The sequence below is a fragment of the Henckelia pumila genome, chromosome 4, assembly GCF_033568475.1.
Source record: "Henckelia pumila isolate YLH828 chromosome 4, ASM3356847v2, whole genome shotgun sequence".
NCBI lineage: Eukaryota > Viridiplantae > Streptophyta > Magnoliopsida > Lamiales > Gesneriaceae > Henckelia > Henckelia pumila.
The window spans coordinates 206,745,635-206,757,687 of NC_133123.1; the positions used below are offsets into that span (position 1 = coordinate 206,745,635).

Below are 12,053 nucleotides of genomic sequence, written 5' to 3' on the forward strand. Positions count from 1 at the left end.
CGATTTTTTTTTAAAAAGAAAAAACAAAAGAAAACAATAGTGTAACATATACATTACATAAGGATAATTTTGGTAAACAAAAAGATGGTGTCTAATGAGTAGGTTTTTTTTATATATAGCGGAATATATATAGATAATAGTCATTATTATTTTGTTCATAAATATAAATTAATAAATCAAAATATACACTATATATGTTAAACTTCCTTATTTATTATTACTAAATTTTATATAATTAATATTATTCTTAACTTAATTTCCTATTATTTCACATATCATTATTAATTTGTTCTGATAATTTAGTATTATACTAACATAGCATTATTATAATTATCGATCTAATTTTTATTTTATCATAAAAAAATTACTAATTTATTTTTATTATTTTTATTAGGAAAAGAAATTATGTAGAATAAGATTTATTTATTTCAATTATTTTGGAAAGTAATTCTCATTTTAGTAAATTAGACTAATTTTAGTTCCAGTAGAGGTGCAACGACCGTTTAAGGAACCACTTCCGTTTCTTGAAATTTTGCTCTTGTCGATTTGAGGCGCTTTCTTATAAAGTTATTTTGTCTCTGTTTCTCCCTTTTCAACATCCCACCAACGGATTGAAAAGAATAACTCAGAAAAATTTGTCGTTTTTCATTTGGGTGTAGTCAAAATCTTGGTACCAAACCATAATGGTCACTATCAGTTTACTGGTCCTTTTTTTCTGTCCTTTCTTCATATTTTTTTCAAACCAGCACTCAATGATCGAGTTGAATGCATAGTAACTGCGGGGTGACTTAGTTTTACATAAAGCTTCGTTTTTTTCACACTGTTTCGTGCCGTGTGGGTTCGTTGTTTTGTTGGGAAAACGAAGGAGTAGAGTCTTTTTGGGAATTTAAAGGTGGGTTTCTTTTGGTAGGAATGCTGAGCAAGCTTTTTATTGCTCATGTACATTGAAATGGAGCTGGAGCCCAAATCTTGTTTCCTCTAGTTTTTTTTTTTTTTGCCTGGTTTTCTTGATTTTGAATTCCTGAATTTCTGGTGTTCTTTTAAGGAAATGAGTTAATGGATAATGTTTTGAGAACTTAACAATGTGAATGTACTTTTTTAACTGTTAGCGAGATTTTTAGCTTCTTTTTTTATTGTTCTTAATGGGAATCCTAGTTCCTTAAAGAAATGGTATGAAAGTGTCTCGTACCGGCTTATTCACTCCTTTAATTATAGTTAATGCTTTTCAGAATATTAGGATTTATGTTTGTTTCATTTTCCTGCTTATCTTGCCAGTAGTCCTTGCTCACACATTCACGTTTTCTTACCTGTTTTAAGATTTGAGCCATGATTTAGTAGTTATGTCATGTTTGTGGGATGGTTTTTGCAGCAAGATAAGCACATTTTGGCTACCATTATTCGTACTTCATGGCAACATTTACTGCGTCTGCTTCAATGCGTGATCCTTGTGAATCATGTAACTACGATGATGTCTTCATGGAGCAAAGCATGATCCTCTCGGATAGTTTAAAGGTTATTAATTGTTTCATTCAGTTTTCTTTAATATTCTGCTAGTTTGTGGTCCTTGTGCAGTATCACCTCTTTACAGAAGTAGTACTACCAAGGTATCCATGTGAATTAGTTCCGGTGATAGCCTGAGGGGTAAATGGTGAAAATTGAATGCTTCATCGTATACCATTTAATGAATGTGGGGAATGGATGATTATGAAACTTCATTAAGAGACTGGAGACGAGTTATGTTTCATCTTTGTTTAGGATCTTTAATTTGCAGATTTAAAATTTCAACTGGCTGAATTTCAATTAGCCATTCTGATTTCGTCTCTATTTCTTTAGGACTTGAAGAATCTTAGCAAAGAATTATATTCAGCTGCTGAATACTTTGAGTTGTCTTATATGGATGACAACCAAAAGGAGATGTGAGTCAATATAGATTACTGCAGAGACTCCATTCCATGTTATTTTTATTAATTTGCTCCAAAGAATCCTCAACTCAGTTTTTTCCTCCTGAAATGTCTGTGATTGATTATGTAGAGTGGCGAATACATTGAAAGATTATGCCGTTGATGCAATTGTTAATACGGTGGACCATTTGGGGCATGCCACCTATAAGATCAGTTATCTGCTGGATGAAAAGGTCGATGAAGTTTCTGGAAATGAATTCCATATATCTTGCATGGAGCAGGTAATCCTGCCATTCCTGTGTTTGCAGATCTTTTCGTGAATGTGGTCGAGAAAGAATATAGTCATTAAACACGACATTTATTATACTCATTTAGTAGTCCATAGAATTTGATTGTATCTCTGTGAATTCCTTTGCTGCGATAGAGATGCGATGTAGCACCTCATCAATTATGACCAAATATGTTCAAAAGCAGAAATATACACAGCCTTTGGATGTTTGTATTGATTCTTGATTGTTCCTTTGTGGTGTTTTAGAGATTGCGGAGATGCCAGTATTACATCGATCGTGAAGGTTTGTCGCAGCAGTCACTAATGATCAAGGCTCCAAAGTATCACAAGAGATACATTTTACCAGGTCTACAAACTCATATAATGTTATTGTACATTATAATGCGTTGAGAGAGCAGTGATTCATGGGAGGGAACAGCTTCAATAGCTTTGGCTAATTATTATTTTAGTTTCAATTTGCAATTATAAATATAAACTTTATATATGCTGGCTTAAAAATTTAAATATTATCGATTTAGTGGGCGAGACAATGGATGGAGCCGTTAAAGCTAACTTAAGAATCCAAGAATGCAGCCTGAATGTTGGAGATGACTGGCACCAATCTAGGAATGGTAGTGTATATAATGGCTTTGGTTTCGTGTTAGCGTCGATGCATTTCTATTTTAACCACTTTTCTTATGAGCAAATCACCATGCAGCTCGAGCTACAACCAAAGAAACTCCTCCATCAACGGTCAGGTGAGTTATATGCTTGCAAATTATTTCTAATCAAATTCTAAGTTTGGAGATACCAAGCAATGAAACTTATGCTATCACATGTTGCAGCAAAGGGCGCTCTAGAAACTCTTCATTCTCTAGCAAGATGCCTAATATAAATTTGGGTAACATATTAAAAAAACTCAGTTTCTTCAGAAGTTAAGTTTATACTGCGTTGATTATGTGTTTGCTTGATGATATCAGAAAAACGGACAGCATCTTCTCCCCGGTTTCCTCTTGTACGTCCTAATTCCCACTCGAGCAATCCCGCATCTCCAAAATGTTCACGTCCAAGCACCCCAAATCGTAGCCGGACAACTATTCCAACCCCTTCTCTGGAAAGACAAATGGTAGTATTAGATCCTTCTATATATCATCTAGTAATAAAATATAAATTTTTTGTTAAACTCACTCCATGAAGCACATAATTTTGAAATAAAAATCCCTGGTGGACAACCCCCTTTATATTCCAGCACTATACTGTGTATTTCTTAGCTATAGTTCCTCCTATATGTTCATCGGTCTCTGATTTACATGGGAGGGCCATGTTAAAAGTTAAATTTATCGACCCTTTACTAATTATGGACTCGAATTGTTGAGAAAAATAGTTTCTAACACAGTGTTGGCTGAACATTGCAGTCCATATCTGAACCTCGGAAACCAGCTTCAATGCATTTGCATGTCGGAAACAGAAGCCCCAAAGATAGTGAACAGCTTCGTAGCAAGAGTATACGACTTCTGAAGGTGTTGCTTAGTCGAAGCAAGCCGAAGAAAGACGAAACATTGTATACTTACTTGGATGAATATTGATGCAAATATGAGTTGTATAGGTGAAAATATGCAGGAAAGCCATTTACATTAAACTTCTCCATTTTCTTAGCTTTCTTGATTCTCTCGTTAAAAGAGAGCTGTGTCATTTTGCTTCTAGTGTAGGCTTCAGTTTCAAATTTTGCTTTTGAATTATTTTCTTGCAACCGTAACTGTGAATTATTTGGAACATGTTGGTTGATTTTAAATTAAAATGATTCATAATTTGTCAAGTACTGTCAGCAAGTTTCCGAAATCAGAATATAGCAAAAAAGTGCAGGAAATGCAACTTAAGATTGCTCTGCAGGACAATGTGAGGAAAATATATATATATATATTATAATATTTTTTTGCCTTCTTTAGCCAGATTATTTATTCATTTTACACGCATACATCATGTGCGCCTCACTGCTATATGCATAATTCAAGTGGTTGTCAGGCAATAATTACTCAAGTTTCTGTTGGAATTTAGTTTTCAAGTTCATTCTATTATAAATAGACATTTTTATTGGTTATTTGTAGACTGACCATGAAGTGTTTTTGTACGGAGTTCATTTATGTTTAGTTAGATGTTCATATTATATTTATTTTTTCAAATTAATATTTGTTTTTTGTTCATCCAAAATAATACAAAGTGACATGCATACGTGAATCAACTAAACTGACACAGTCGAAGTCGAAAAGAATATACCATCGACATGGTACAAGAAATTTCATGCTCTTTACCCTTAGAGCATCTCCAACCATCCTTTATTTTGGAGGATTCCTCCAAAATGGAGGATGGTTTGGCCTCCAACCATCCTCTATTTGCATCCTTCATTTTGGAAGATGCTACAGTGATCCTCCATATTTGGAGGATCACTTTTTAAATAGAGGATAGATTTGGAGGATAACATATTTACGAAAATGCCATCCTCCAAAATTATTTTTTAGATCTTAAAAATGATGAATTTATTTTTTAGTCCCTATTTTAAATTATTTTCAGTTTTTATATTAAATATTACTTGGTAAATTGGTTTAATTTTTATTATTTTGAGTGTTCTCCCATTTTATTTTTAAAATTAATTTCAGTGCTTAATTTTTTTAGTTTAATTAAATTTTATTTGTTTTTTTTATAATTTTTCAATAAATTAATTGTAATTTTATTATTTTTAAATAACATTAAATGGAAATTATGAACAAAGTAATTAGAAACACACAAAACAATTTAGCACAAACATTTTATTCAAAACACGATTTACTACAAACATTTTGTCGACTTAATATAACTTGAAAACCATGCGATTATTTTGACACGAGAATAAATCACCAAAAAAAAAACACAAATAACAATAAAAATAAACACACTCGTCGTAATCAAGAAAATAAACTAGTAGTCCGATAGGTTGGGTCCAGGTGGTGAAGTTCCTCTAAAAAATTGTCCGAAAGGTGCAAAATTCCCAGCGGAACTATCCCCCTTTGCTAGTCTTTTCTTATAAATGTTTTGTTGCTGTTTGATCAAGTATGGATGCACTGACTCATCAACAGACATGGGGTTCAACAATAGTATTTTATTATCTTCCTTCTCGGCCATTATATCATTTCTTTGTCTCTCAATATCAATGAGCTCTTTTCGATGGATCTTAGCATTCTCCATCACAACCACCATTTTCTGACTACATTTGGCCATTATGGAAAGGTCATTCGAGTGTTTTTCATTAGCTTTTCTTTTTCCTTTGACCTTTTTTATGCCAAGTGGATGCTTAAAACCCCCTGATGGGCTATCTTCATCCAGGTTTATAGCAAATCTGGATAAAACTGGAGAATCGGGTGTTGGTGATTCTGTGTTAGGAGAATAGTTTGATTGGGATGAATCGATGTTCCCAAGGTTTGGTACAAAATTAGGTAAAACAGCGTTGGATGGTCTAAACTTCTCTGGATCTTTAAGTAACTGCCAAACATGATCCAACCTCCAAGTCAACCCAGATGATTGCTTAAATAATTCTTTTGCTCGATCCAACTACAACCACATATAATTTGTATCTTAGTTGCATATTGTAAAAATAAAATTCATTTGAAATATATATTCTAACAAAATTTACTACTCACAATGTCTTTCTCAGAAGCACCACTTGGACGGCTAAGTTCCACTTGGCTAACACATAAACTAAAGTTTTAAACAATCTTGTTTATGTTGAACCAGCGGCATTGGAGGGCTTTAATAGTACTAGGCTCTGCTGAGCTATCAGTGACTTGTTCGTTGTAGGTTGCTACAACTCGTGATCACAACTTATCACGTGATTGGTTTATACCAATTATTGGATTTTGGGAGATATCAAGATACGCCGTGACAAGGAGTTTGTCCTCCTCGATTGAGAAAGCAACACCGCATTTAGATAAAGTCATTTGATAGTAAATAATTAGTTTATGTATCTGATATATGTGAATACTAAGAATGTCACTTCTATTTATAGCTCAACAATTTTGGATAACAAATATGGTCCAACGGTTAATATTAAAGGATATATGATCTGACGCTTCTAATCAACTTACTTGGATGTATGTTTCTTGAGATACGTAAATTGAATCTGAAAGGTGTATATTTAGATAACTAAGTTTTAAAAAAAAGTATGCAAAGATATGTTATGTGTACAGATGAGTAGTCAAATCAGTCATCAAGACCCGTGAGTAGTGGCCAACTAGACATCACATCTTTTATGTCTTTCATTGCACGATTGTAGACAACACGTGATAAAGCTGTGCAATAGTTGAGTATTGAGTTGTCTCTGATCGTGACTAGACAACTCATGCCAGCTGCTACTAGAAGACATGACTACTTGCAAATAAAGTATTAAAATATGTAAATGTATATATATACATGACCTTTATATGTGTGTATTGTACATGACCAGTCACATCATTTGTCACTACCCATGAGTAGTGGACAACTAGACACACCCATGCCAGCTGCTAGTATAAAACATGAGTAATTGCAAATAGACAAATAATGGAGTATTTTATTGTAAATAAAATGACACAAGTGGATAATCCATTATTGGATTCCATTTCAATGACACAACCCGTGACATTTATGTACAATCAAGTATTAAAATATGTATATATATATTCTAAAAAAAATATAAATATATGTTATATACATAAATGACTAGTCACATCGCTTGCCACTACCCGTGAATAGTGGCCAACTAGACACACCATTTTTGTGTTTTTTTATTGTAAACATACAATTTTAGATATTCCGTGACATTTATTCATCCTATTTAATATGAGTATTTAAGACCCAGGACTTGGTCTTCATTTACACATCCTACTGAAAATGAATTTTCATGAGGGAGGTCCTTCAAATTTTTCTTTCAATGCACCCTCGCCACCATCTGATGGTGAAGAGCAACCTAGTGTCATGATAAAGAATGAGTTTCATCTCATTGACCAACAACAAATGGTTTTAAGTCAACTAATTAGTGCTACCATTGCCGCCGAATACTTCCAAGAAAGTGATAATTTGCAACATGGAGGATCAATTCCTGGCCATATTGTGATTAATCAAGATAGATTGGCCGCTGATCAACGCTTATTTGTTGATTATTTTTCAGAGTCTCCGATGTACAATGAGTCAATGTTCAAACGACGTTTTCGAATATCTCGCCGCCTATTCTTGCGAATTATGGAATCCGTTGAAAAGCATGGCAATTACTTTGTTCAGAAAGTAGATGGATTAGGGAGACCCGGGTTGTCACCACACCAAAAGATAACTGCTGCATTGCGAATCTTAGCTTATGGTACATCGGCAGATTCAACGGATGAGTATATTAAAATCGGTGAGTCTACTGCAATTGAAAGTTTGAAAAGATTTTGTCGGGCTATGGTGGAGGTGTTTGGTGACTGGTATCTTCGGTCTCCCAATACCGAGGACATTGAAAGGATTCTCCTTATTGGAAAACAACGTGGATTTTCGGGGATGCTGGGAAGCCTCGATTGTATGCATTGGAAATGGAAAAATTGTCCTACCGGTTGGGCTGGACAATATACAGGTCGTAGCGAAAAACCAACTATCATTTTGGAGGCCGTAGCAGATTACGAGTTATGGATATGGCATGCATATTTTGGTTTGCCAGGTTCAAACAACGATATTAATGTGTTGTCAAAATCTCATTTATTTGCTAATTTGGCCAACGGGGTAGCTCCTCCCGCTAGCTATGTTATACAAGGAAAAGAATACTGTAAGGCCCGGGATTAATTAATATTAATCCAAATTTATTTAATTTTAATTCAAGTATATTTAATTTGTGAATATTTAGAGTTTCGATTTAAATTCTAATATTCTTAAATTATTTACGATTGAAATTGAATTAAAATAGGGGTCGAGGACCAAATTGCAAATATTGAAAAGATGAGGGACTAAAGTGCAATTTTGGTTGAAAGTTATCAGATTTTAATTGTAAGACTCAACATGAAACGTGTATTTGCCTTAGACAATTCAGAAAACTTGTACAGAGCAAGCCGAGATCTTTATTTTCTTTTGATTTTTCGATATTCAAATCCTCGTAACTTTTGAACCGGTTGTCCGATTTTGATTCCGTAAAGTGTTCTGGAATCCTTACAACGAGGGCTTCGATTTCGTGTAAGTTTTATGTTGTGTTATATGGATTTCGAAATCAATAAAGGACAGATACCAGATGTTGAGTTTTCGATTATGTTTATCGACGTTTATGCGATTCTATGTTGAAACCGGATTGAGAAGTTTGTATTGAATGCATCTAAACATGATTTCCAGCTTATAGTTGTTGATTATAGCTATTGAGATGAAGATTCGAATGATATATCAGCTGGTTATTGATTTGAAATACATGTATAAGTTGGTTAGAAGTTAGAAATGGTTTCGGGATTACGTCGGTTACCGATTTTGAATCGCTACGCCGTCGATTCGAGTTTTTGGATCGTTTTGATAGCCTATATCTGAGCTGAAGTTGTTATCTTGATAATGTGAATGTTATAGCATTTTTATTCTTCAATTTCAGTCGAGTTTGAAGGCCAACAATTCAAGATGCCGAGTTAAATCGAAGAAGAAAGAGTTGAGGTTTGAAATGCGATTGATTGATAAATTCTTGATGGTTTTGACTCGTTTCTGAAATGATAATCTTGAATGAAGCTTGATATGAGTATTTTTGTTGTTATATTTCAGATTGAAGAGTTCAGAATCGAGATAAACGAAGGTATAATGATGACATCGCGAAGTAGGGACTTTGAAACTCAAGAACGATTATCTTTGAGTTGGCCCGCAAAAATCACAGACTTGTTTATGTTTTGATTTGATTGTGATGTTGTCAATCCATCTCAGGTAGTGGATCTTTAAATTTGAGTTGATATGATGCTATATTGAATCGATTCTATGCCAAGGTTGTTGTTAACCTTATTTGCGAGTCGGTTACAAACTCGTTAGATGGATATCCGTGTCAAGATCAGTTATGAATCTTGATGGCTTTGAAGTTATGTGAATCAATTCGTTTGTAAAGCGTTTACGTACTCTACTTGTTGAGTCAAGTTTAAATAGAGTCAAGATGATTTATTTAACGCTTTCTATATGTTGGTTATACTGAGAATGTTTTTTCACCGGAGTTTATCCGGCTGTTGTCTTGTTTTGTATGTGTGCATGACAACAGATGGGGCAGGAGCTAGTCATCGACGTCATTCACAGCTGGGAGAGAGTCTAGCACGTGAGGACTAGGGTTGTAGATGATGTCTTGAACTCTAGAAGCAAGCAACCTTGGTCTAGTTTATTTTGAACTACATGTATGGAATATGAAATAATTGATGTCGTTTATCGTTCTTTAGCGACTTGTTCGATGTAATAAATGCATGTATAAATACTTGAGACCTTGTTTGCATGTAGATGCAAGTTCCAGATCTTTTAAACCATGTTTTGCATTAATTATGGTGATGAGATTTGATAGTGTATCGAGTTTGACAGCAAAAACTCTTCTGCAGAATTTCTGGAATTTGGAGCCCGCTCGATCCGCAGAAGTTGACGGATCGAGCGAGCCCTGTAATTTGCAAAACAGAGAATTTTAGTTTTTGGCTCGCTCGATCCGCAGAAGTTGATGGATCGAGCGAGGCCAAATTATACTTCCATCCGAGAGCTGAGCAATTGTGCTTGCTCGATCGAGTGTTTTTCACCGATCGAGCGAGACACTGGAATTTAAAAAAAAAAAAAATTTACTTTGCTCTTGGTTTCTTAATTGATGTTTAATGAATGTTAATTATTCATTAATTGTCTTAAGATGAGATTAGCAACCCGAGGTCCCCACAAATACACAGTGGGATATTATCTAGCCGACGGTATATATCCAAAGTGGGCTACTCTAGTGCAAACAATTCACAATCCACAAGGTCCGAAGAGACAATATTTTGCAGTACGACATGAAAGTTGTCGAAAAGACGTTGAACGCGCATTTGGTGTACTTCAATCAAAGTGGGCAATAATTACTGGACCAGCCCGATTATGGAGCAAACGAGTCTTGCATGATATCATGACCATATGCATAATAATGCATAATATGATTATTGAAGACGAAAGGGATGAGCATGTATCAGTCACAAATTATCGCGAAGCACCCACCCCATATGTTGAAATGGCACATGATGAACATGTTCGATTTCAAGAGTTTCTTGCACGACATCGTCAAATAAAAGATAAGTCGGCTCACTATGTACTTCGGGATGCTCTTATCGACCATTTGTGGGAGGAATATAGTAATTCAGAATTTTAGTATTCCTAATTGTCAATTGATGTATTGTTCTTTAAACTTTTATGTGTTGTTTATGTTATGTTAATTTTTATTTTGTCTGTATGATTAATGTTTGTGTTGTGTGCAATGCAACTGTTTTCATGTGTTTGCAATTTAATTACCAAATAAATGCATATTTTTTTAAAAAAATAACGAGTCGTGTAAATTTAATTTTTTAATATGTTTAACATTATAATACATAATTATTAATATATTACACGATTTTAATTTTAACCATATCCAATTAATATAGTTGAAAAACATATTATGTAATTTTTTTATTATATAAATATATATGTTTTAAAAAAATAAAATAGAAAATGGAGTATTTGGTAATATTTAGAGGATATGGGTTGGAGAAATTTTTTGAAAATAGAGATCACGAATCTCTATTTAGAGGATAGAAGATGAAATATAGAGGATATGGGTTGGAGATGGCCTTAGGGGTTTTTCTATGCTGCTCTTAGGGTTGGCTATCCTAAGGGCAGATTAATGGCCCAAATTGATCTGCAGATCAAATCAATTGATCTGCACATAATCTGAGACCGTTGATTTTGGCAAACGGGCACTGCCCGTTTCCTAGCATAGAATTTTCCTACCCTTAGACAACGTTTGGTTCCATAGATATGATAATATAATGATACAGTATATTGGGATTATGGAAAGAATATGATAGGATTGAAATAAATAATTATATGTTTGATTTGAATAATTAATATCGAGATTGAGATAATAATAAATTTTAAAATTATTTTTTACCCTTTTCATTATAAATAAATAATATTTTTTTTTACTTTAAAAATTTAATTCATTTTCTAGTACATTTTCTCTTTTTATTCTTTTCTTGGTTCGTGTGCATTGCTCATCTTCTTTCCCTTCTTCTCATTGCATTTCTCTGTGTGCTCTTCATCTCCTCCATTGTTTCCAAAATTTTTGACAGCAATATTTTCTTTTCTCTCATTCTATCGTATTAACTACCAAATTTCCCAACATTGAAATACTATTGACCAAATTAAAAGCAAACTAACCAAAACTCCCAACATTCAAGGAAGAACCAAATTAAAAGCAAAAAACGAGAAAATAAATATTAGATCTGCAAATTTTTTACTTCAATATTGATATTGAAACCCAAGATAATTCCACCGTTTCTAAAGTCTAATCACAGTACTTTTTTTGTCGGTAGAATTGATGGGTATGTGACATGCATTTAATGCATGTCCATTGTCAACATATGTGGGCGAGAAGTTCTGAAACGGAAACCACATGCATCAAAGCAAATTCAGTCTTGAATTTGCAACGTGTGTTCACACGAAGAAAATCTTCCTATAAATACGTGCCTCTTCCCTTCATTCAGATCATCCCATTTTCAAGCAATTTCTTTTGAGCTTGAGTGTTCTTCTCTCCCTAGTTATTTCTATATATTTGTGAGATAGGTTTTCTCCTGTATTAAGAGAGTGAGTGTCTCTTTGGAAACACAGAGAGAGGTTGTTCTCCAAATATTATAGTGGAATTTTTT

At 33.8% G+C, this 12,053-nt stretch overlaps 3 protein-coding genes across 5 annotated transcripts; 2 read left to right on the forward strand and 1 right to left on the reverse strand.

The window, feature by feature from the left end:
• Window positions 1-590: 590 nt before the first annotated feature.
• Window positions 591-3,936, forward strand: LOC140866047 (protein ABIL3-like). Of its 3 annotated transcripts, none has more exons than XM_073270910.1 (10): window positions 591-892; window positions 1,370-1,512; window positions 1,834-1,916; window positions 2,032-2,182; window positions 2,437-2,536; window positions 2,709-2,801; window positions 2,888-2,927; window positions 3,015-3,070; window positions 3,150-3,295; window positions 3,585-3,936. In XM_073270910.1, exons 2-10 carry the CDS (start codon window positions 1,408-1,410, stop codon window positions 3,753-3,755), a joined length of 945 nt encoding a protein of 314 aa, XP_073127011.1. In that variant the 5' UTR covers window positions 591-892; window positions 1,370-1,407; the 3' UTR covers window positions 3,756-3,936. The 3 variants fall into 3 exon arrangements, with proteins under 3 accessions (XP_073127011.1, XP_073127012.1, XP_073127013.1); XM_073270911.1 differs by lacking the exon at window positions 591-892 and adding an exon at window positions 926-1,170; XM_073270912.1 differs by lacking the exons at window positions 591-892; window positions 1,370-1,512 and adding an exon at window positions 1,529-1,733.
• A 1,185-nt stretch (window positions 3,937-5,121) lies between these two features.
• Window positions 5,122-5,940, reverse strand: LOC140862666 (uncharacterized). Its single transcript, XM_073265698.1, has 2 exons — window positions 5,932-5,940; window positions 5,122-5,751 (listed from the first exon to the last, which is right to left on the reverse strand). Exons 1-2 carry the CDS (start codon window positions 5,938-5,940, stop codon window positions 5,122-5,124), a joined length of 639 nt encoding a protein of 212 aa, XP_073121799.1.
• A 1,128-nt stretch (window positions 5,941-7,068) lies between these two features.
• Window positions 7,069-10,519, forward strand: LOC140862667 (protein ANTAGONIST OF LIKE HETEROCHROMATIN PROTEIN 1-like). Its single transcript, XM_073265699.1, has 3 exons — window positions 7,069-7,972; window positions 9,425-9,427; window positions 10,068-10,519. The coding sequence occupies exons 1-3, from the start codon at window positions 7,069-7,071 to the stop codon at window positions 10,517-10,519; spliced, it is 1,359 nt and encodes a 452-aa protein (XP_073121800.1).
• Window positions 10,520-12,053: the final 1,534 nt, after the last annotated feature.

What these genes read in the sequence shown, in the direction of transcription:
- LOC140866047 (XM_073270910.1), top strand. Translation starts at nt 1,408, where the DNA reads ATGGCAACATTTACTGCGTCTGCTTCAATGCGTGATCCTTGTGAATCA. An exon ending in GATGACAACCAAAAGGAGAT is followed by an intron (nt 1,917 to 2,031) that starts GTGAGTCAATAT and finishes TTGATTATGTAG; the next exon opens with AGTGGCGAATACATTGAAAG. An exon ending in CTTCTCTGGAAAGACAAATG is followed by an intron (nt 3,296 to 3,584) that starts GTAGTATTAGAT and finishes TGAACATTGCAG; the next exon opens with TCCATATCTGAACCTCGGAA.
- LOC140862667 (XM_073265699.1), top strand. Translation starts at nt 7,069, where the DNA reads ATGAATTTTCATGAGGGAGGTCCTTCAAATTTTTCTTTCAATGCACCC.